Source organism: Haliotis rubra, unplaced genomic scaffold (assembly GCF_003918875.1).
Source record: "Haliotis rubra isolate DU_JTF1 unplaced genomic scaffold, ASM391887v1 Scf232, whole genome shotgun sequence".
In the NCBI taxonomy this organism is placed as follows: Eukaryota; Metazoa; Mollusca; class Gastropoda; order Lepetellida; family Haliotidae; genus Haliotis; species Haliotis rubra.
The window spans coordinates 29,682-54,234 of NW_025766359.1; the positions used below are offsets into that span (position 1 = coordinate 29,682).

Consider the following 24,553-nt stretch of genomic DNA (forward strand, 5'->3'; position numbering starts at 1 on the left):
AAATGAAAATTTGCCTGGCACCTCGCCTTTTGATAAAATAGGTGGTCACCAAATTTGAAAAGCTGTAATCTTTTAAAATATTAAATACCAAAGGCAAAAAGTTCACTGCACCTCTCTTTGAGACAAAGAAGGAGGCCACAAAATAAAAGTTGAGTTTCTGTATTGCTGCACAGATGCAAACTGTGGTTGGTCCTTGTCATGTAACTAGGAGTTCAATAATAAAAGTGCTTGCAAACGACATTTCATCCTTTAAACAATGATTACCGCTGGTCCATTTGGCTCATAGTCTCTCTGTGCAGCAAAGTTCTTGGCAGGTGTATCTGAAGGAACATGTGAAATGTTTTCAAATATTTGTTTATTATGCATTGTTTGATTGCACTGTCAAGTTACTTCTAACAAATAAGCCCACATAAAAATATATATTTTTGAAAAACTAAAGTATATATCCCAAAAGTTTTTTATTAGCTATTACAGCATGTCATATTTATGTAGGATTAACGTGAGATTAAACTCCAGTTGATGTTGCTTGGAAACAACTTTCCTGAAAGTCATTGTGAGTTTGCTGACAGACCATTTATAAGACTAAAGTCCAACTATAATGACAAGGAAATGTGACGTATTTCGCTCTATGTCTATGCCAGCCCTCCAACTGAAGTAAAACACACATAATGTCCAGTCAGCCATTCTTGTCATTTGTAATTAGTAACAAACTCACAATCAGCATAAATCTAATTAGATTATGAAACATACCTTAAAACTTCACAAGTACATTCTTAATACCATTCTCAATTACAAACATTTTTATGTATAAAATATAATCCTCACATGATACACCAAAGTCAACAGTTGCGTAGGCGCCAGAGATGGCGCCACACTTGAGGTAGCTGTCTCCATCACCGTCGGTGGTATAGATAACAACTGTCTTGCCCAGAACCGATCGCACTTTGTTGTACAGAAAACGGACGTAGTCATAATCACAGGCAAAGTAACTGCCATACTCATTTTCAATCTGAAACAAATTTAAATTATTTTTCTATTTTTGTCACTTGTACAGGATTTCACTCATGTTAACATGGTTAACCCTACCAAACTAGATCTCAGCCCTTGCAGTATGGTGTGGTGGCCACTCTGCTCCTAGTACAAGCACTGGTCACACTGGCTTCAACCTCACCACTTACATGGTGGCATGTTTTAGTAATGTGTCAATATGTCTAATACTTAAAGTAACTTGAAAGCAGGTACAGTAACAGGCTCTTCAGGTGCTTTTACCATAAAGGCCAGTTACTGTTGCAGGATAACCTGCAAGTAAGACATGCAAAGTACAGGTGAGCCATACAGAATACAGAATGACATTCGGAAAGTGGTCACATAACATCTGTTATATTTCAGGTTACACTTTCCGAGTAAACAGCAGATTCTAGTAGTATTTCGAGGGTTATTCATAGTATTCGACCATGGGAGCCATGCCAATTTTCACAGGTTTACCATTTTTGTGGAAGCCACAGAGGCTGTGTGAGTTAGATTGCTGACAGTATGTTGGTGATTTGGTTCCTGACCCTGAGAGTGTCGGACTCAACCCCCAAAAGTACTAGAATCTGAACTTGACTGTGTAATCTCAGATATAATATAAGTTATATGTAACATGTTCAAAGACAAATAAGTAATTTTCTGAATAAAATTGATATTTTATACTTATCCTGACTCATGCTCTTTTGCTTGTCTTCTTCTTCTTGCGAACATAGTGGAACACTTGTATCTCCCTATTGAAGCTCCCTTCAATTGAAACATACGTAAAATCACTAATCACTACTCACCAAGAGTTGCCCCTCTTTGCTCCAACTGGCGGGAAAGACGGCGCCACCGTGGCCCACATGCTTCACTCTCTCCTGATAACGAGCCCGACACTTCAATTTGCAGGGAAATCCAAAGTGTCATGAGGGGAGGATGGGAGGGCTTACCTCATGAGTCAGGATAAGTATAAAATATCAATTTTATTCAGAAAAGTACATATTTTTCCTTATCCTGACTCATGCTCTTTTGCTTGTAGAATCCGACGGAATCGGAGGTGGGGAAAGATACTTTGGATTTAATTAGTGACTTTATGTAAAATAACCCCCTATGGGAACTTCATAATGGCACTGTAAATAAATTAATTTCTGCTGCTATCATACATAAGTTCTACCAGCTGCCATAGATGGGGGGGACTACAATAGTAGGTTAAAATAGAAATAAAGCGACTCCAAAGTGGAGAAGCGACCCAACTGTACAAGTAACAACAAGTACTGGGCTTAAGACTGAACTAGGCTTAAGATATACATGTTGACTAAAGCAAAACTCCGTAGAGTTGTAAGCTTGATAATTACTGATATAATATAGTGAGACTACGTCTCATCGTCTACGAGGAACTGTCAACTGCTGTGCGAGGACCAGGGGACCGAAATGGTGAATGCCTGAGATGTCCTCGGTGGCAATATCTCTCAGGTAGTGGTTAGCAAACACCATGTCAGATTTCCAGAAACAGCCCTCCATGATCGTATTCAGCGAGCAATTTCCATGTAGAGCAAGTATAGAAGCCAGTGCTCTAATTTCGTGAGGGTTAGATGCTCTTGGAGGTTCGAGTCCTGCAGCCTTGTAGGCTCGTAGAATGACAGTTCTGATCCATATAGATATCGTGGTGCGAGAGACTTCGGTCTGTGTCGCTGTAGAGAGAGGGATGAATAATCGCTTGAATTTAAAATTAAGCCCTCGTTTTGGATCGTTGTAAATAAACTTTGAGTGCTCTCACTGGGCATAGTGATAAGTCCAGCGTATCATGAGGTCCCAGTACGGAGGAAAGTGCAGGGACGTGGAATTGTCTGTCTGGTTGACCTGGCAGTTGATTCTTGGCGATAAAGTCCCATCGCAGTCCCATATGCACTGAGTTTTGATTGTCGTCAAAACGTGCTCTCTCGTAATCTAGAGCGTGGATTTCCGACATCCTGGCTGCCGTTGCTAGGGATAGCAGAAACAGTGTTTTCCGTGTCAGGAATTCAAACGATGTAGTTTCCAGTGGTTTGTAAGCCTCACTTGTGAGGTGTTGAAGCACAACATTGAGATCCCATGCTGGAGCGCGAAATCTCTGTTTCTGCTCCTCCAATCGGAAAGAGCCTAGCAAGGCGAGGAACTCTGGCGTCTTGGTTAGCTTGGCACCCGTCCTCATAGTTATCACTGAACTTAGTGCTGCGAGGTACGTTGAAAGTGTAGAGCCTTTTAGACGTTTGGTTTGTCGTAGGTGACACAAAGATAGTCCGCCACTTGAGGATGTGTAGCATTTCTAGCTGTAAATCCCTTTTTAGCAGCGTATGTCTCAAAACTGTGCCAGTTGTCATCATACAAGTTAGAATTGCGTAAAGCAAGCGTGACTGCTTTCGCCGCTCTGGTTGAGTACCCTCTCTTGTTTAAACACGCTTTAATACACTCCATACGTGAAGTTGGAATGATCCTGGGTTGTCGTGCGCTTGTTTTGTGTGAGCATGTACGAGTAGATTCGAACTCCTTGGTAGTTGTAGCATTGGTTGTCCGATTTCTTGTATTAGAATGGGAAACCACGTTCTCGCTGGCCAGTAAGGCACGACCAAAATCAGTTGGAGGCTCTGAGTTAGTCTGATTTTCTGTAATACCATTGGTATTAGCGCTGGCGGCGGAAACGCATACGCGTTGAGGCCTTCCCAGGATATGCTTAGAGCGTCCGTTGCCCACGCTTGTGGATCTGGGACTGGTGAGACGAATGTTGTTAGCTGATTGTTGAAGCGAGTGGCGAATAGGTCTATTAATGGAGCTCCTATTTCCTTGATAATCTGAGCGAAGATTTCGGGGTGGAGCTTCCATTCCGTTGGTGATGGTAGATTTGGCCGAGAGAGTGGCGTCTGCTAGTACATTCTTGGCTCCGGGAATGTGGCATGCTCTCACATGTATGTTGAGATCGTCGATCAGGTCGAACAGTTGAAAGCATAGAGTCAGTAGGTTCAATGATCTTGTTGAGCCTTGCTTGTTTATATAAAACGCCACTGTTGAGTTGTCGGTGTGGATCATGAGATGCGCATTCTGTAGAATGGTGCTCCAATGAAGTAAGGCGTTGATTACTGCTTTCATTTCGAGCATGTTGATGTGCAGATTGCTCTCTTCTTGGTTCCATAACCCTGCTGCCGTCCGGTTGGCGAGATGAGCTCCCCAACCTTGGAGCGACGCGTCGACATAGAGATGGGTCTTGAACTCCGGCTCTGTTAAATAGATGCCTTCGCAAACATTCGACCTCCGGGTCCACCAAAGTAGATGAGGTCTGAGGTGATTCGGTAGACCGAAGAGTTGAAGGTCGTCGAGATGAGCGTTGATGAGGACCTGTAACAGGCGTAACTGTAGTCTGCCTCTGGCTGTCATGTCTTGTGCTGACGTGAGGAGACCCAACAGACTCTGCCACTGTCGTAGTGGTAACAGAGAGAGTAAGGCTTGAGGGATCGTCTGTTGAATCTTGAGCCATCGGTCCTCTGGTACGACGATACGGTTCTGTGTCGTGAGAAATCTGATGCCTAGAAACTGCAGGTCTTGTGTAGGTTCTAGGTCCGACTTGAGTAGATTCACTAACCATCCTAGCTGCGTTAGTAGTTTGATGGTGGAATTCAACTGTAGTTTGAGACGCTCTGGATCTTGATCTACTTGAATCCCGTTGTCGAGGTAGAACGCACTGTGTAGCCATTGACGATGTAGGTAAGTGACGTGGGTTTTGTTATTCTTGTAAACAACCAGGAGGCCGATGATATTCCAAATGGTAGGACCTTCCATTGGTAATGTAGCCCGTCTAGTGTAAACCGTAGGTACTTCCTCAAGTCGGGATGTATCGGGATATGCAGGTAGGCATCCTGTAGATCTATACTGGCCATGTAGTCCATCGGACGAAGGAGGTGCAGTAGTTGAGGTAGATGTATCATGCGAAACGTTGGCGGTTTGCGTAGATAATCCCTGTTGAACGTGCTCATGTTGTAGATGAGTCGGAACTTTTCCTTGGAATTTTTCTTGGGCACTAGGAAAACTGGGGAGTAGAAACCTGGTTCGATGATTACTTGATCCACGATTTCTATGGCCTGCTTGGTTAGGAGAGATGAAACAGCTTCTCGTAACTTTAGTATGTGTTGTGCCTGGAAGTCGAACTTGTGAAGGTTGACTGTAAGCGGAGGCGTGGCCCGTAGTTGGATGCGATATCCGTGTTGTAGGATGTTGGAGACATATGGATCTTGTAGTATTCCCCAGTTCTCCCAGTGCAGTTGAAGGCGTCCACCCACTTGTGAAGGTTGTATAGGGACGGCTGGGGGTGGAAGACTCCAGTCGTTCCGAACCCGTCTTTCATCGACGATAGTTGCGGGAGCCTCTGGGTGTCCTGCCTCTTCCAGATCCTCCCCTGTAGTTGCCGAATGGGCGACGAAAAGAGTCCTTTCCACCTCTGAAGCCGGCCATCTTCCTGTCCCGTGCTTTTTGTAGACCAGTAAACTTGGATCTTCCGGAATATCTTTGTGATGTCTGTCTGATGACGCTGGCCAGAGTGTCAATAGATTTAATCATGAGGACTTCTCTTGAATCCTTGGTGACTTCTTTAGAGACTTTATCAATTCCTCCAGCGAAGATGGATGGAGTTGACCACGGGGGCTGTGTAGAGCGGTGTTGTGAACTGTTCACACCAACTGCAGTTGGCGAAGAGACCTTGACGATGAGCCAGAGTAAGAGCTGCGGAGATGGATGAAAGGTGATCGGTCATGAACTGTTGGTCCTTCTTTTGCATGAGGAGGGCCGAGTATACCATTCTGTCGTCTTCTGATGTGGAATCTCGAAACCTAGTGATGAGAGTTTCGTTGATAGTCCTGGATCTGTTGAGGCCGAAAAACATTCTTCTGGTCATAGTCTCGACTTGAGCCAGCTTGCGGTCCTCGATCCTGTACGCCTTGGCCTTGGCATCGTTGATGACTTTAAAGTTATCGTCGATTTCTTGTGCTTTAAGGAAGGGGTCCATATTATGGGCAGAGAACTTCTTGGCGTTGAACTGTGGTAAGTGCGGCGCCTGAGCTCTAGTGGCTGTTTGGAAGGCTGTATCCAGGTTCTGTGGAACCATTGCTATAGGATCAATCGGAGGTAAGGTGATCGTGTCTGCGTCGTCCTCCCTCATAAGATAGGTGTTAGCCGAATTATCGTCCTTAGAAGGTGAAGCCAAGTCCAAGTTGTTGACCATCCAGTAACGGATTTCCGCGTCGGAGAATATGATGCCTCCATCATCTTCAGTAAGAGGATCGCTGATTAGAGGCCGATGGTATCCCTCGATGACCTCCGGTACGAAGATGACTTGGAGACTGTAACTGGTGTCCTTCGCGAAGACCTTCGCGAAGCTTCATCGGATCATTGATCATCGGAGTCCCAGGCAGGTGACGATCTAGAGGTCCTTCGCGAAGGCTTTCGCGAACGCTGATCGTCTGGGTCCTTCGCAGAGGTAGGCTGTGACTTCCTTCTCGCAGGCTGGTCCCTCAGTGGTGACTTGGTAGCAGCCGCTACGTTGATGGGAGGTCCCTCAGGGGTGACGTCTACGTTGGGGCCTTCGCGAAGGCTCAGGCCCTGGGCTGGTTGTTTCTTCTCCAGTCCGTAGCGGTCTTCCATCAACTTCATTAGTTGTTGCACCAGGTCGCCCGGGACGGTCTGCGAAGATGTAGGCGCTGCCCTATCTGCGTTGGTAGCGACGGGACCCATGGGAAGATCGTCAGTCATCAGCGTTGATACATCGGGCTTATTGCGGATCTGCGCTGACGTCACTGTAGCTGAAACCGGTCGTTTCTTGGGATGAACATCGGGTATGATGAGCGGCTGCTCATCATACAGGCCCTGTTCTGCAGCAGGAACAATCTCGGCCGAGAAAGTTCGATGCGGTCTGCGTTGGTTTCCCCTTGGTGGTAGACGCTGCCTTGGGGGTGCGGAGTCTGCGCTGAGAAGTAGATGCCCTCTTAGTCTTAGGCTGCGACGACGGGATGTCTGGTGATGCAGGACGCTTCTTGGAGACCGTGGACTGCGTCCCCGCGCCTCCTCGAAGGAAACTCCAGCGGAACACCAGACGGGAGGGGGTCGTCCGACAGCAGTTGACTTGAGAGGGATTCGGTAGCATTATCCATGCCTGGATGTAGCTTACGTGACCTATCTGCTGCGCGTCTCAAGACGCAAAGTAAATATTTGTTAAAAGCAGAATTATATAAATTATTACAATAACTGCAACGTGAACTGAAGGAACATGGTACAGTACAACTAGGGCATATTAAATGCGGATCAGCAGCAGAAAAAGGTAACTTGCAAACCGTACAGATTTTCATGAACGTAACCTACTGGCCAATCACGGCATACACCGTGAATAAACAGCAGTAAATATGAATAATTATCAAAACATATTGTTGAAGGATACTAGCTAAACCTCTATAAGGGACTTGTAGAGGTAACTAAGTAAGAAATATCAAAGGATATAGTGCCGTGAGGGAGACACAGGCGCTCTCACATCCTGCTCACTGGGCGAAGAAGGAGAGAGTGAAGCATGTGGGGCACAATGGCGCCGTCTTTCCCGCCAGTTGGAGCAAAGAGGGGCAACTCTTGGTGAGTAGTGATTAGTGATTTTACGTATGTTTCAATTGAAGGGAGCTTCAATAGGGAGATATCAGTGTTCCACTATGTTCGCAAGAAGAAGAAGACAAGCAAAAGAGCATGAGTCAGGATAAGGAAAAATATGTAATTTTTCAAGTATATTGATATTTTTATACTTATCCTGACTCATGATCTTTTGCTTATCTCCCTTTCCCTTGCGAATGGTAGTGGAACACTTGAATCCCTTGAAGTTCCCGAGGCGGACGTAAAAATACACTCACCCACGAGTTACCTCCCTTTTGCCCTTTCCCCCGCTCAAACAGTCGTGTGACCAGCCGTACTTGTCACTCTCTCCTGATTTTTCTGCCCATGCACTTGGATCTGCTGTGAAATCCGAAGTGCTTCCAGCAGGGAGGTTGTGAGGTCTTCTCGTCATGAGTCAGGATAAGTATAAAATATCAATTTTACTTGAAAAATTACATATTTTTTCTTATCCTGACTCATGATCTTTTGCTTATAGAATCCGACGGATTGCTGGTGGGTCAAGCCACTTCGTGGATTCATCAGCTGCCCTTAGATACGTCCTGTATCCCCCCATGGGAACTGCGAAACGGCATTTCCGGGACCACTTTCTTGTCTTACTTCAGTCTCAGACAAGTTGAATCATGTTGATTCATGTGGCTACAGATAAACTAGTATCTTCTTATTACTACATATCTTATAACAACCCATAGATTATGATAAGATTTTTATCATAAATGAGTTGCAACCCATTCACGTACAGGTAAGATCTTTACCCATACAGGATCTTTATTCACTCATGCTAGCCTGTCCTAGACTGTGCGCAAGGACTTTCAAACTAATACTTTTCTTTTGTAAAAGTTATCAACAAGTAAGCGTGATAAAGGGTGAGATTTTCCAGCTCAGCGCCTTTGAGGAACCGTTAGTTGTTGTGCTACGAGAGGCCCAAAGTGGTGAATGCCTGAGACGTCTTCAGTGGCTATGTCTCGGAGGTAGTGGTTGGCAAACACCATGTCCGACTTCCAAAAGCAGCCCTCCATAATTGCAGATATAGAGCAATTTCCATCCAGTGTTGACGCCAGTGCTCTGACTTCATGTGGGTTGGAAGCTCTAGGAGGTTCTAGTCCTGCTGCTTTATAGGCTCTCAATATGACGGCTCTAATCCCGAACGATATCGTCATTCTTGAGACTTCTGCTGATGTCTCTGTGGATAATGGGATGTGAACAGGCGCTTGAGTTTTTGTCTCCTTGTCTTAGTCTTTTGAAGATATATCTTCAGGGCTCTGACCAGACACAAGGATAGGTCCTCTATATCCTCTGGTCCGAGGAACTGTCTATCTGGCTGACCAGGTAGTTGGTTCTTGGCAATGAAGTCCCATCTAAGTCCAAGATGAACTGCAGCATGTTGCCCCGTGTCGAATCTGGTTCGACCAAAGTCCAGCGCATGTATCTCTGATATCCAGGCTGCTGTGGCTAACGCAAGCAGGAACAGAGTCTTCTGTGTCAGCAGCTCGAGGGTAGTCTGATCTAGAGGTTCGTAGGCATCACTTGTAAGATGACGTAGAATTACATTCAGATCCCAGGCCGGAGCTCTGAACTTCTGTTGCTGGTCCTCCAGTTTAAAAGATCTCAGCAGAGCAAGTAATTCTGGTACTTTCGTCAACTTGATGCCTGTTTTCATGGTAATCACTGTACTGATGGCGGCGAGGTATGTAGATAATGTCGAACCTTTCAGATGTCTAGTCTGTCTAAGATGACACAGGTATTCCGCCACTTGAGGATGAGTAGCTTTCATCGCAATGAAGCCTTTCCGCCTTGCATAAGTCTCGAACTTCAGCCACTTGTCATCATATAGGTTACGAGTAGATCTGCATAACGCTAGTGTTACTGCCTTGGCTGCCCTGGCGGAGTATCCTCTTTTCTTCAAGAATGTTTTGATACGGTCCACACGTGTAACTGGAATACTGTCGGGTTCCCGTGGACTTGCTTGGTGTGTGGATGTATGAGAAGGTTCGGCCAATCTGGTAACTTGATTACTGGACTTACGAGATGTTCTATTAGGTCTAGGAACCATACTCTCGCTGGCCAGTATGGCGCGACCAAAGTCAGTTGTAGTGCCTGTGTCTGTTTGATCTTCAACAGTACTTTCAGTAGTAATATCGGTGGTGGAAACGCATAAGCGTTTAGTCCTTCCCATGATATGTTCAGTCACAATCAGTGCATCTGTTGCCCAGGCTTGAGGATCTGGAACTGGTGAGATAAACGGCTGTAGTTGTTTGTTGAACCTCGTGGCAAACAGGTCTATGCATGGGGATCCTATTTCCCTTATGATGAGCCGAAATGCTTCTGGATGGAGCATCCATTCCGTAGTTGACGGGTGCAGAGGTCGGGAGAGAGCGTCTGCAAGCACGTTCTTGGCTCCGGGTATGTGACACGCCTTTTTTCCAGATGTCAAACAACTGGAATGTGAGCTGTAGTAGGCTTGGTGATCTTGTAGATCCTTGCCGATTTATGGAGAATGCCACTGTAGAGTTGTCTGTGTGGACCATCAGCATTCTGTTGATCAATGAGCTCAACCATAGTTGTAAGGCGTTGATCACAGCTTTTATCGCCAGCAGATTGATTTGAAGATGCTGCTCTGTTTTGGACCACTTCCTTGATGCAACTTGATTGTTGAGATGTGCACCCCAACCGATGCGTCTACGTAGAGATGTGTGTCGAAGGCCGGCTCTTGTAAATAGGTCCCTCCGCAGACGTTCGACCTGTGAGTCCACCAAAGTAGGTACCTCTTAAGATTGTCTGGCAGCAAGATAGGGTCGACGCTTTCCAGATGTTTTGTCAGGAACCGTTGCAGCGGCTTTAGTTGTTACCTTCCTGTGCGAGTCAAGTCCTGCGCCAAGGTTAGTAGACCGAGTAGATATTGCCATGTTCGTAGTGTTAACGGAGAGATGACTGCTTGTGAAATCATGGCTTGTATCTTGACCCAACGATCTTCCGGGACCACAATTCGATTCTGTGTTGTGATAATTCTTATTCTCAGCAATTGCAGATCTTGTTTGATTCTAACTCCAACTTCATCAGGTTCACTAGCCATCCTAGTTGCGTGAGCAACTGAATTGTGAAGTTCAGCTGCTGTCTGAGTTGATTGGCACTTTGAAGAACCTGTATGCCGTCGTCCAGATAAACGGCACTGCGTAGACCTCGATGCTACAGATAAGCTTGGTTATTCGTATGAATAATCATAGAGCCGACGATATTCAAAACGGTAGGACGTTCCAATGGAAGTGCTAACCTCTGATTGCAGTGATGATACATCATTCTTCCCCTTATATATGCAGGTGATCTGTGTTGATCAGCATACATCGAAGTGTTGTCTATTTATAGCAAGGCTGGCTCCAGTGTAGCATCGCAGGGGACAGGTACTCATACCACCTTTTATCAGTGACAACTTCCAAAATAAACATCGTTTATGCTGCTGTTAAGGCTAGACATCAATTAGATTCCCATGATGATAACAGGCCATAGATATATACTGTTTCCAAGGCTGCCGATGAAGTATTTCCCTGTACCACGGGTTTGTTTACAAGTCATTAAACTTGCTGGAGCCTGCTCTGTCAGTGGGAGCCGTTGTCTGACGTGGACCAATCAGCCTCAAGCATGACGTCACCGGTGTTGTAGCAAGTTGGCCTACATAAAATCTGGTGCAATTAGTTGGTTGAGTAAAAGTGCAGCGTAAATCTACGCCGATCATATAAACCTCTTGATTAAGGGTTGCTCCAAGTGTAAAATCTTGTTCAGTGATATAAATCACATATTCCCATTGTGGATAATATAAACCAGCATGACGAAGGAGGCTGTTGAGACGTATGTCTGTATGGATCTTGAAGAAATAAAGATGTTGAATCTAGTTGATAGGATATAAAATCCTAATCCCCACGCTGAGTGACGAGTGTTAATAATATCATCTGTACATCCGTTCAAGGATTCTTGAAGGCGTTGTTAAGCTTAAGCCCTTTACAAAGGTCGCCTTGAGGTTCTCCAGTACTTGAGATATCGGCTTCATAGGTGATATCATATTGGAGTCGAAATCATCAGCGTATATGCAGTACGTCTCTGTTGGGTTGGAGTGAGTGAGTGAACTACAATATCCGCAGGCCATCTGCTACCCGGTATAAGACCTCAGCATCCGTGTAGATGAAGGGATTCCTTTCATCAAGTAGGTTGTCGTCCGAAACTGAACCTATTACAGGTGTAAGGTTCGTGCAGGTTGTAGAGTTGTGCAGGCTGTAAACTGTAGAGATTGCACATGTTGTAGATCTTTTTGTTGAGTTATAAACTCTGACAAAACCATCTGTTTTCATCATTGCTTCGTTTTATCCAGCCTTATGGTAACAGAGTCGACGTCAACATCCTGCCTGTTGATGTAAGGGTTCGCTAACCCTATAGATGTCTGCGTTGCTGTTATCTGCCTGTAGATCTAAGAGTTCTCGAACCTTGTAGATGTCTGCAGCTTTCTCAAAGCTGTGCGTAGGTTAGAAGGTATCTTGGATATCAATCGGAGGAATAGTCACCGAGTCAAAGTCGTCATTATGCATCTTATAAGTGTAGACTTCATCTATCCTCCTCCAAGATGACAGAGTCATCAGACTGTGGAGACCTTCACAAAGGTGTACGTTCGCCAACGTAGTCTTGAAACGTAGTTCTATGAGGAGTAGGTTCGCGCAGGTCCGTAGGTTTGCGCACGATGTCAGTAGATGAGAGGCTTCGCCGAGCCATCGCTTCTTCCTCAAACCTACGTTCTATCATGGCCATCATCTGGTTGGTGAATTGTCTCATAAATTCACCCGGATCAAAGTTCTGCGTTGATTGAAGCTGCTGCGGTGTAGATGAAGCGTTCGCGAATGCTGATGAGTTGTGTGTCTCGACTTCACTTCGTTAAGAAGTTGGTGGTAGTTCTTCAAACATCTGGCCTGCTGTGACAGTTGCAGGAGACGATCTAGTAGTCGTGGAAGTCGATTGAGTCGCCGATCTCGTAGGTACTTCGGGTAGAAGTAACAGGGGGTCATCAAAAACATCTACTTCATGTGGAGGTAGCATCTCTTCGTTGAAGGATTTCTGATGCGTTGACTTACTAGGCCACGTAGATTTACCCTCCGATCTGGTAACAGATGCTTTATTCTGCGACGTAGAAGACGACGACGTCTTTTTCTTAGCTTGAGTCGGAGTCAACTGCGTTGTAGCCAATCTCTTCTTGACTCCCGAACCAGCAGACTGCCCCTGCAACGTACTCAACATAGCACCAGTATTATGAACTTCAGCAGTAGCAAGCAACATATGGTTTGAAGGCTGATCTCCTGTTTTATCAGCCGTGACTTGAGATGACTTCCTCACCCGATCCATGGCACGTCTATAGATATAAGACAAATATTGATTAAATTGTAGAGTTGATAAATCAACACAATAAGTACAGTGCAAGCTGGAAGAACATGGTTTCATGCACGAAGGGCATTGGGGGTGAGGATCAGCCACGGATAACCTGTGCCTGCAAACACGGCAAGATTTCATGAAATTATGACACAAATACAAATAATTTTTACAAAATCTTTACATATAATACATAGTAGTTATTGCCAAATCCATACACAGCGTAATTTTGAAGAATAGGCTTAAATAAAAAGGATATAATGCCGTATACGGGACTCCAGTGCTCGCCCAACCATCCACTTGGGCGAAAAGGGAGAGAGTGACAAGTACGGCTGGTCACATGACTGTTTGCGCGGGAAAGGGCAAAAGGGAGGTAACTCGTGGGTGAGTGTATTTTTACGTCTGCTTTGGGAACTTCAAGGGATTCAAGTGTTCCACTACCATTCGCAAGGGAAAGGGAGATAAGCAAAAGATCATGAGTCAGGATAAGAAAAAATATAAAATATTGTTCAAAATCACAGTTTCCAGGTCAATACAAAAGCTGTTCTCAACAGCTTGAAAATAATCAAAATAGCATCAAGACAGATTTATATAAGTAAGCTTTATTGTGCCAGTCCATGGATGAAAACTTGCTAACAAGAATTTCCAACTGGAAAATTTGAAAATGTATGCCAATTGGGCATTTTAACGCAGGAACCATACACCAAGCAGTAGATTATTGTTCCATGACAAAGAAATCTTCTGAACGACTCCTGTAACTAAGGACTATAGTGGTGTAGTGTCTCCTTGAAAATGGATAAATTGTGAATTTCTGACAGCCATTTTCTTTTGGAACAGTAGGACATCATAAGATGTTTTTGTTAGAGAATTCACAAACATGCCAATGTAAACACATAGCTGCTTATATGTAATGAATGCTCTCTAACAAATCAAGAAACTTCATAAACTCAAAGTTTATAATCAGTTAAGGGTTGAACACATGAAAAAATCAATTTACAAGACCCTGGTATGTAACTCTCCAAATATCTCAGTCTCGGGTGAAAGTCCAAACTTGGTCTCGCACGACAGTGATTAGTCCCCAAATAGGTCTGATACCCGACCTTGGTATATGGTCTCTGATTAATGCTAGAGTTTGACGACTTTGGATTGTTAGTACCTTAGTACATTGGTAGACACCATATGGGATCCATTAGTCTGCTGCAGTAGATGGAATTTAGCTGGTGGTAGTAGTGATGCAAGCCTAATCTGGTGTTATAGCAGTGATAATATGTGTATCATCCTCACCTGCACCATTATAACAGGACCCCCATTTTCATACAGGAATGGTTTGATCTTGGGCAGCAGCACACTATACCATCTATCCACTTCGGCAATGTAGGCTGCAACACATGTACACAATATCAGCAATACCCAAGATATGTCAGAAGAAACATACATGATCTACTACCATCAGACTAATGGCTACAGGTAACTCTGTTTCCTTGGATCAGCTGACAGCAGGGCAGCAGTTCTCAAGCTCACAACTACATATCATTCTTATTCAGTAGCTTTCAAATACATCACTGTCCCATCATCCCCACACTCTGCTAAATGAGCTGTGACTGAAACACAAGTATTGAAACACATGTTGGTCAAATTGATCACACGCCCATTCTCTCACCCTTGCTCCATAATGTAGATGACTAGTCGGTCAAATAGATCACTTGCCCATTCTCTCACCCTTGCTCCATAATGTAGATGACTAGTCGGTCAAATAGATCACTTGCCCATTCTCTAACACTTGCTCCATAATGTAGATGACTAGTCGGTCAAATAGATCACTTGCCCATTCTCTCACCCTTGCTCCATAATGTAGATGACTAGTCGGTCAAATAGATCACTTGCCCATTCTCTAACACTTGCTCCATAATGTAGATGACTAGTTGGTCAAATAGATCACTTGCCCATTCTCTAACACTTGCTCCATAATGTAGATGACTAGTCGGTCAAATAGATCACTTGCCCATTCTCTAACACTTGCTCCATAATGTAGATGACTAGTCGGTCAAACAGATCAAATGCCCATTCTCTAACCCTTGCTCCATAATGTAGATGACTAGTCGGTCAAATAGATCACTGGCCCATTCTCTAACCCTTGCTCCATAATGTAGATGACTAGTCGGTCAAACAGATCACATGCCCATTCTCTAACCCTTGCTCCATAATGTAGATGACTAGTCGGTCAAATAGATCACTGGCCCATTCTCTAACACTTGCTCCATAATGTAGATGACTAGTCGGTCAAATAGATCACCAACCATTTTCTCACCCTTGCTCCATAATGTAGATGACTAGTCGGTCAAATAGATCACTTGCCCATTCTCTAACCCTAGCTCTGTAATATAGACCCTTTTCGCCTTGCACCTTGACAGTGACATAAACAAATTAACCACATATTGTGCTATTTTTTATATTTCTGTGTAAAAAAACTCAAACATCCAAAAGGTAAGATATCCAAGAATCTGAACAAGATGGTGATTGTGATCATTCTACATGTCAAGGAGAGTGGCTGCAGTGTGTCCTGGGATCCCACAGGGTTCCTTCATTAGTTGTCACTTACATGGATCACTGGTTCGAAGCACCATGTCTGGGTTCTTGGTCAACAGCCAGGCCGGGAAACCTCCCTGCAATCACATCTCATGTAGCATCAGTCACATATAAAACACTTCTTTGTGGTTCAGCAAGAATCCAAAATCTTGTCCCCAAGATGCAGTCACTTTACGATGGCAAGTAGAATGTTATTCTCTAATTACATCCGTAACCAATATAATTCCCTTTTTCTATCAAATATTTTCATATAAATTTGCAAAAGTGAAACATAAACCCCAGAAAATTGAGTGAGTTTGAGTGAGTTTAGTTTTACGCCGCACTCAGCAATATTCCAGCTATATGGCGGCGGTCTGTAAATAAGTGAGTCTTGACCAGACAATCCAGGGATCAACAACATGAACATTGATCTACGCAATTGGGATACGTTGACATGTGTCAACCCAGTCAGCGAGCCTGACCATCCGATCCCGTTAGTCACCTCTTACAGCAAGCAGGGATTGCTGAAGATTAATACTAACCTGGAGCTTCACAGGTCCAGAAAAGTGAGCATAAGAATTGAAATTGGTATGGCCATAGACCATTACCCCTTGTTCACTGATCAATAAAAAGGTTCCAAGTGTCCACTACAAACTTACAGTACAAGCACAAGTACAAGATCCTGCTTAGAATATTTACACATGCTTTTATACTGCCCAGTTTCTGACTGATGTCAATACCTTTGGGTCATTTGACTGATGACCTCTGAAAACAATGTGCTTTGTTGAAATACATTCTATGTCTATTATCCTCTGTGTTAAGGGTTCTCAGACACTCAAGAACATCTGTTGTCTTGATTATTGCATGAACAAAACATGTCCCTAACTTAGTTTCATTAAGATAACTTTATGTTGAACACAAGCCATCATTCCATAGTTTACAATGTCTGTGTGTTGCAACACCTTTCGTTACTGGCTGAACGAGCACTGCTGTCCTACTCCTTATCTGACAATACTGCCTAACTGAGGATGATACACAAATATCACCATTAATCCATAGTTCAAGTGAACCTCAGCACATTATTAAATTTCCAGGATAATGAACTTGGTTAATTCGGAATGTTCCTGTACAGCAGTCACCCAGGAAGGAAGAGATTCCAGATTTACAGGGTTCACTGTTTATCTTTCAGGATCATAGACACACACACGCTAGCAGTCTGAAGATGAACAGTGTCAGCCATTCAAAAAGACAATTAATCTGTTCAAGATGTCAGATTGTCAGGAATCAATTCAGATCACAAGAGCAGTGAGATTATCCTAGCTGCCAACATCACCAACAACTCCACATACTAGGTAACAACTCAGGCTTAGGGACTTTTGGATAATCCCTGATGTCCACGTAGTGAAGGAGACTTACAAACTCCCACTCTCCACAGATGTAGGGCCCCAAGCGGAGGAGGACATTTAGCCCCCCTTCCTGTGCCAACTTCAGGAAGGTCTCCAGGTCAGCGAGACCAGTCCACTGGTACTTCCCAGGGGTTGGCTCGTGAATGTTCCAGGGGACATAACTGAAAGGTAGAAAGGTGGTCGATTAGGATAACTTGGTATTCATCCAATATTTCAGAAGCATGAATTGCCGTTTTCATACTATGTTTTTGCTGTATCTGTATGCCATTAGTTAACATGTTCCATTCTCTGTCAAAATGAATCCCAAAAGTTACATGTAATTAGTATTCCTATCAGTGATCACTTGGGGTGTCATGGAATGGTAATTAAGGTATTGATATATTGACACACAATATCAACATGATCAAAACACATAAACATGGAGCTGAACGACCACATTGATTGAATATAGTTATTTTAGCAAATTTAATGACGAAAATATCGCCGATCATGTCCCGTATCTTCCATTGTTACATGGTAGGTTTAGAGGATACATTTTTTGATCGCCCAGTGAAATAACTAGGGAAAAAGTTTTAGATTCATACATATGACGTTAATGACTGGATTTGTCATTCTAATACATTTGTATTCAACCTCTGGATTTTTGTTAATATGAAAAGGCATTTATTATCTATGGGGGTACATGTATTTGTTTTCCAATGCATAATGAGGACATAATTGATCAAGTTTTGAGTTACTTTGGCACAAACAATTAGTAAACTTCATAAAGAGATCCATGTATGTACTTATTTTTCACAGAATGTCGTCACATTAAGTGTCTGAATCGGTTTGCAAAACAACATGAAAAAGTTATTATGCCAATATTAATCAGAAATGTTTATGATTGCAATAATCATGATGAATGAAATTATCAGTATACAGACATATACACAAACACATTGCCCAATACAATGAATTTGACACATTATTTGGCTAAACTGAATATTTAAAAATACACAGCATGATTACCGGGATTTCCCTTGTTTAAGCCCACTTATAATTACGCCCATGGGCTTCATAACGGGATATTTTCCCATTATTAAGTCCATGGGCCTAAAATAAGACTTCAGATATAATTGTTTAGAGTGACGTCCTTTTGCAACAGCACATGGCAAACGTCAGCATATGTAACGTTTGTAGTGCATGTTTTGGGGGTTTTTTTTACTCTTTTTTTTGTAAAGTATTTTTATTCACTTTACTTGGTTACATTTGAACAAGATATGTGGGTAGAGTAGAATGGTACAGGTTGCATAATAAAAAGCAGACAATGTATAACATGTCAGTGCCCGAAATAGCCACTAGCCCGCTAGCCCGTGGCTAGTAAAAATCCAGTCGGGCCAGTAAATCTCCACAGTCACTGGCCCGACTAGCTAGTGAATTTTCATGGGGTCATTTTGTAAATATCGCACTTGACTTGTTAAGTTATAATACACTTTTACATCCTACAGGGTACGGCCTGATAAATATGTCCATCATATTAGCAGCTTCATGATGAAACCCGTGTCATGTCGACAATATATTATTCTTACCTATTTTTGTAATCTTTTGCTTAGTTTCAGATTTCAGATTTCGGGCTAGTGAATTATTTTGTGGGCTAGTAACTTTCAAGCATAGCTAGCCCGACTGGCTAGCAAAATTTGGAAACTATTTCGCACACTGCATATGGTACTAGGAATATAGATTAACAATTGAGATGCTAGCTAATATTACAGAGAATTAAAAGACTAAAAAATAAATTACATGACTGCATCTAGGACATTCATTTTCTGAAAAAATGTTTCATATTATCGTTTTTCTTCTCGATATATTTCTCTATCTCATAGACATCTTTTAATAATGTTCTGTAGATGGTGAAGCTAGGTTTGTGTCCTTTTATATTCATTACGAAAATGTGGCGCTTTGCCAATAGTATCATGTGGTTGAGTAAGTGGTTACTACTGCAACAAAATAGAATATCATGGTTTGACATTTCATACGTTTTACCAAGGACTTGAGTTATAAAATTGTTAAATTCTGACCAGAACATTTTGATGGTTGGACAATCAAGGTATACATGGTAAATATCCTCACTTACTGAACCACATAATGTACATAGGTCATTATCTATCAATTTCATTTTTAGTAATTTTCGTTTAGTGTAAATGACTCTATGCAAAAACTTGTATTAAAAAACTAAAAGTTTCGTGTCTTTAGTGCATTGTCTATATTGTGAAAATATGGTTTTCCAATTTATCAACTCATTTAGTTCCCCGTTTCATTTGAGACACACATTCGGAATGTTATAGTCAGATATAAAATTATCATAGAATATCCTTGAACCTTTACTAGGTTTAATCAAATCGTTCCAAGGAGAGCACATAGATAACGACGGTATATTAAAATTGTTTGTTCGTATAACTTCTTTCCACTGTTTGGGTATACTAAGGAGAACACGATTAAAGTCAAGTACAGTACCTTTAATACCAAATTTTGCCTTAAGTTCTGCAAATAATAGAAATGCGTGGTCGTTACAAATATCTTTAATATAAACTTTTCCACATTTAATCCAGTTATGAATGATCAAACTTGGCTGGTTACACTGGTGATTTAACCATAGTGGCTGCATGAGTATTTCATTAATGTCGTTATTGTTACATACCGATCTTTTAACATATCTATGCCAGGCATCAAGAGAATCTTTCAAAAATGGATTTTTAATATTATAATGTTTTGTGATGTTGGCTCCTAAAAAAAGAAGGTTTTGTAGAGGAAAACCGGCGAGAGCATAGTTCTTAGGTTTTGAAATATATCTCTTCAAACATGAAAGTTTTAAAGAGTCGATAAAGGTTTTTTCACGTCGACCATTCTTAGACCACCTTCTTCGCATCTTCGCAGGTACTAAATTAATTCGTTTTATTTTATCAATTTTATCATTCCATATAAATTTGAAGAATAATCTGTTCAAATCAGTAATAAATGTTTTTGGAGGATTAGGGAGAGAAGAGAAGATGTGGACAATCGTGGATAAAGCTAAACTTTTAACAACGGTTATTTTCCCTATCAATGTTAAATTGCGTCTTTTCCAATTCAGTAGAATTCTTTTGATATTTTCGAGTCTCTTCTTTGTATTAATTACCCATAGGTTTTCTAAATGAGCATTTAATTTGATTCCCAATACTTCGAAATTCTCATTATGCCAATCCAGCTTATAGTCCTGGGATAGAACTATTTTACTACCTGCCATTGAGCCTAGCCATACTACTTTTATCAATATTTATTTTCAAACCTGACATCTTGTAAAAGGAAAGCAAAGTTTTCATAGCTTCATTAACTCATTAAGGCCGAGAGACGCATATATGGGGCAAATTAATCAGCTCCTCACAGCGAGTGACGTGTTTATGGGGCAGGTAATTAGCAGTTTCTCACAGCGAGAGCCACATACAGTCGTCAACAGAAAGCACCTCTTATTCAGCGAGAGACGCACATGTGTGTTGTACTTTTAAAACTCGCACTGTACCTATTATTTCAACCAATTCAGTAGTACTGAGCAAATGTTAGCTTTTCTTACGAGAGATCCCACCTTTAGTATCAATCAGAAGAAGTATTTAAAGTGTTTTGATAACAATTGCTAATCATTATCATAGGCTTGTACAGCGTTTAGCAAATGAACGCATGTCGGAAGAGAAAGGGGATTATGATGTTTTACAGAGGTAAGTGCCTGGTACTCTTCCTTGGGAATGGATACTAAAATACTTCGTTATGCACCTTGATTGAATTAGATGTAATGGTTTAGAGGTTACTAAAAATTATATTTCCTTCAACTACCTAATAAATAGGAAACAATATACTGAAATTTCAAGGACATACAAAGAATTCAAACACAATAGAATAGTTTGAATTTACTTTTAGGCATCATTACGTTGTCATGTTTCATATACTGAAACATAATGTATAAACACAAGTAATTATACATCCAAGCTCGAATAGATTAAACATAATTGAACTTACTAATTTGAAGTTTACTGAATTGTAACTAGTTGTTTTCGAATATCTAAAGTTAAGTAATGTTACCTAAGCGAATATAAAGTGATAAGTCGCTAAGCCTTTGCATCGAATACATATATACATGTCAGTGTTATTACTGTCAACGGCGTGGATTATATGTCAACTGGGGAATTAGCTCATAATTAAGATGAAGTGTGCGTTGATAAAGACGAAGGCATAGTTGAGTTCAAACATCTTTAGTACATGACAAACAAATACATAAGACATGAGCGAGATGAGTGGAGTACCTGCTCAACCCCAGGGCGTTTCCTACGAGCGGCATTATCCTGCTCATGGTCGCCCCAACAGACAGTCCAAATACCGAACTCATTACTCCTTCACTGTCTAGATGTGAGCATACTAAGTATATATACAGTTTTTGACAACAATGGACAGGCGACGACACATCAATGGACAGACAGAAAAACAATAGCACTTCCTTGACCAGTTGATGTGATGGCAGACACGGCCAAGGGGGATTACCAATGAAGGTGATAAATGTCTTATACAATAATTAATGGGCTGACAAGTCAATTTACAATGCGGTAGTGATAAGGATGTACAGTAGTGATTAAAAATACAGCTTAGCGTCATATATATATTACAATAAAGTCTCACATGTCTTGAGCACATAGTTTTGGACTTTTTAAATATTTGGACGATGGCTGTCCTGAATTAGTCCCTATAACATTACAACAATGAAATGTTTTACTACGTTTGTTACAAAAGACAGTAAGTTGGTAATTCAAAACATTGTCACACATGGACAGAAGTAATATCATAAGTTATTACATGTAAGCCATACAAAGGTATTTCAAGCATTTTTGTTCAAGCTGTTGAAAGTTTCATGTTGATTTGAATTGTCAGTTTTCTAATGCAATTTACATGAGCATTCTGTAAAATTTGTATTTGATCTGTGTAATTATCAAATCCGGTGCAATTATCACGTGTATCAATCAACTCAGTCTCTATTGATCCATCGTCAATAAAAGCTGGATAGTATATCAGTTACGGTATCAATACACATGCGTATAATCATTCAAGCAGATTACAGTAATGAGATAATTGAACGCCTCTTTCGACCTTGAAATAACAGCCTCCGGTAGAATGCATATGTAGTTACGTCCTTGTTGAAAGGTTTGTCCCGTGACAAGTGTAAAATAAACAGATGCGCTGTTATATCATTGGACATCTTGCTTTATAGAGTCACGCCCCTCTCTGTGATGTTTATACATGCATGCACATCTGTAATCTTATGAACCTCGTTTGCATTCAGTAAAGATATAGGCACGCCCACCTTCATAAATATTTGGGGTGGGGGGTGTCAACTGCAAGTTTATACACTATAATAATTCAGTATAGTGTCACCTCGTGAATTCTGTAATGCGTGTACTCTAGTTTGGATAGTCATTCGTATCAAGGTGAAGATTATATTTACATGTACAGAAAAACATTTTGTTTTATGTACTAGTTGTGTGCATAAATAGTATATGAAAATAAATACTACCTCCACTCAGTGGTTGGATTTCAATCGCTTTGGTTTACTTATCGAAAAACACTAAAATGAGGACAAATAAACTCGCTAAAGTGACTATCTACTCCTATTTGTCTTATGTGTATATTTCATACATCGTTACCAGTGTGTATGTTTACAATACACAAACTGTTACATGATAGCTTGAGTTGATAAAGCCGAAACCCAGCATATCAACTGGTCAACGATATAGCCAATAACCAATCTCTATCCAAGCTGCTGAGTGACCAAACGTGCTCTTCAGAAATTTCGCCCACGCCCCATCACCTGTCCTTTCCTCTGTGACAGGTATCTCATGATACAATTGGTCGCAGATAACATATGACCAGCCACTACATTGAACAGTTGAGATACCGAACGTTCTATTCGGGAAATTTGATGACGCCCTATCACGTGACTCTTTGTTTTATGTCTAAGCAAGGAATATGTAGTATCATTTTGTATATGTGTTTGTATGGTCACGTATGTTTTCTGCATTAAATCTAGATGAAATAAAGTGCAATGCTATGAATGTGCTTTGTGCTAGTCACAGACTAGCGTTATAGTACTTTCATTAAAATAATTCGTAAACACTAGAAATGTATTGGCAAAACCGCTATTTTCGTCGAAGATTATAAAGTATGAAAGTAAATTCTTCTTTACAGTATGTCATTGTCATAGATGTTTTGTAAATTTAAACCTCACACAATGATATAAGAGAGAGAATTTGTTAACGTGTGTCTCACCTGTTACATACAAAGAATACATGTGTATGCATATTGTGATAAAATATAAATGTACAAGCCGACAAAAGGTCTACAAGAGAAACTTGCAATAAAATTACATAAAGCTTGCAATACACGACATGTATTCATACCTGATTTCTTTCAACATATATCTTTACGACACAATTAAACAATCAGGACTTGTTTGTACGACTAGACAGTTTTCCGGTGTGACTAGCACTAATTAGTCTCAGCACAGAGAGTGGGCAATCAGCGAGGGCTTCCAGGTGTTGAGTAGTGATGGGGCTCTCGGGCTTAATGAGTTAAGAGAGGTTCGGAACTGTCCAAAAATAATTCAGTGTCATCTGCACATTGACCAATAACATGTTCGATGTCGTTCAAAACAATTCCTTTTATTCTGTGGTTGTCTCTGATCATTATTCCTAGTATTTCTGCTACCAATACAAATAAATATGGGATCACCCTGTCTACATCCCCTTTCATTATCGAAAAACGTGGACAAGTGACCATTCTGTATCATACACGAGGATGCATTAGAAATCAATATGTTAACCCATCTTTGAATGTTACTTCCAAAACCAAACTTGTCTAGGACCATCTTAATGAATAATTTTGACACGGTGTCGAAAGCTTTTTCAAAGTCAATTAAGATTAGTAAACCTTTTATGTTTTGCCTTTTAGTTTCAAACATAATGTCATAAAGAAGTCTAATGTTTTCCGTAATGCATCTTCCTGGAATGAATCCTGTTCGATTTTCGTTTATAAGAAAATTCAAAGTTTTTTTAATCCTGTTTGTTATACAAGTACTTATAACTTTATACAATGCGTTTAGGAGAGAGATAGGTCGCCAATTCTTTAGGTATCTTCTATCTTCTGGCTAAGGGATACATGTAATTACTCTTCTATTCATTGTCGTAGTCATAGAATTCTGGTTGAAAGTTTCTTTTATATATCGGTGAATCCAAATTTTCAGATTTTTCCAGAAAAATTTGAAGAATTTGATAGGGAAGCCATCTAAACCTGGACTTTTGTTATTTTTCATTGATTTAACAGCATGCGAAAGTTCTTCAACACTAATATCGAGCTTTAGTTCATTTGACTGTTCTTTATTTAAAGAAGGAGTAGCAATATGTTCGAATACAGCTTTAATGTCTTCATCTATGTCGCTATTTGATTTATAC

General features: G+C 41.3%; 1 protein-coding gene across 1 annotated transcript in view; it reads right to left on the bottom strand.

The window, feature by feature from the left end:
- Nucleotides 1-24,553, bottom strand: part of LOC124278146 (beta-galactosidase-like) — a 43,835-nt gene that overhangs the window by 14,561 nt on the left and 4,721 nt on the right. The window contains exons 3-7 of the mRNA XM_046713881.1: nucleotides 17,062-17,212; nucleotides 15,680-15,743; nucleotides 14,365-14,459; nucleotides 826-1,009; nucleotides 265-320 (exon numbers count right to left, since the gene is read on the bottom strand). Of these exons, the coding sequence (XP_046569837.1) occupies nucleotides 265-320; nucleotides 826-1,009; nucleotides 14,365-14,459; nucleotides 15,680-15,743; nucleotides 17,062-17,212 (550 nt within the window). The remainder of the gene's footprint in view (nucleotides 1-264; nucleotides 321-825; nucleotides 1,010-14,364; nucleotides 14,460-15,679; nucleotides 15,744-17,061; nucleotides 17,213-24,553) is intronic.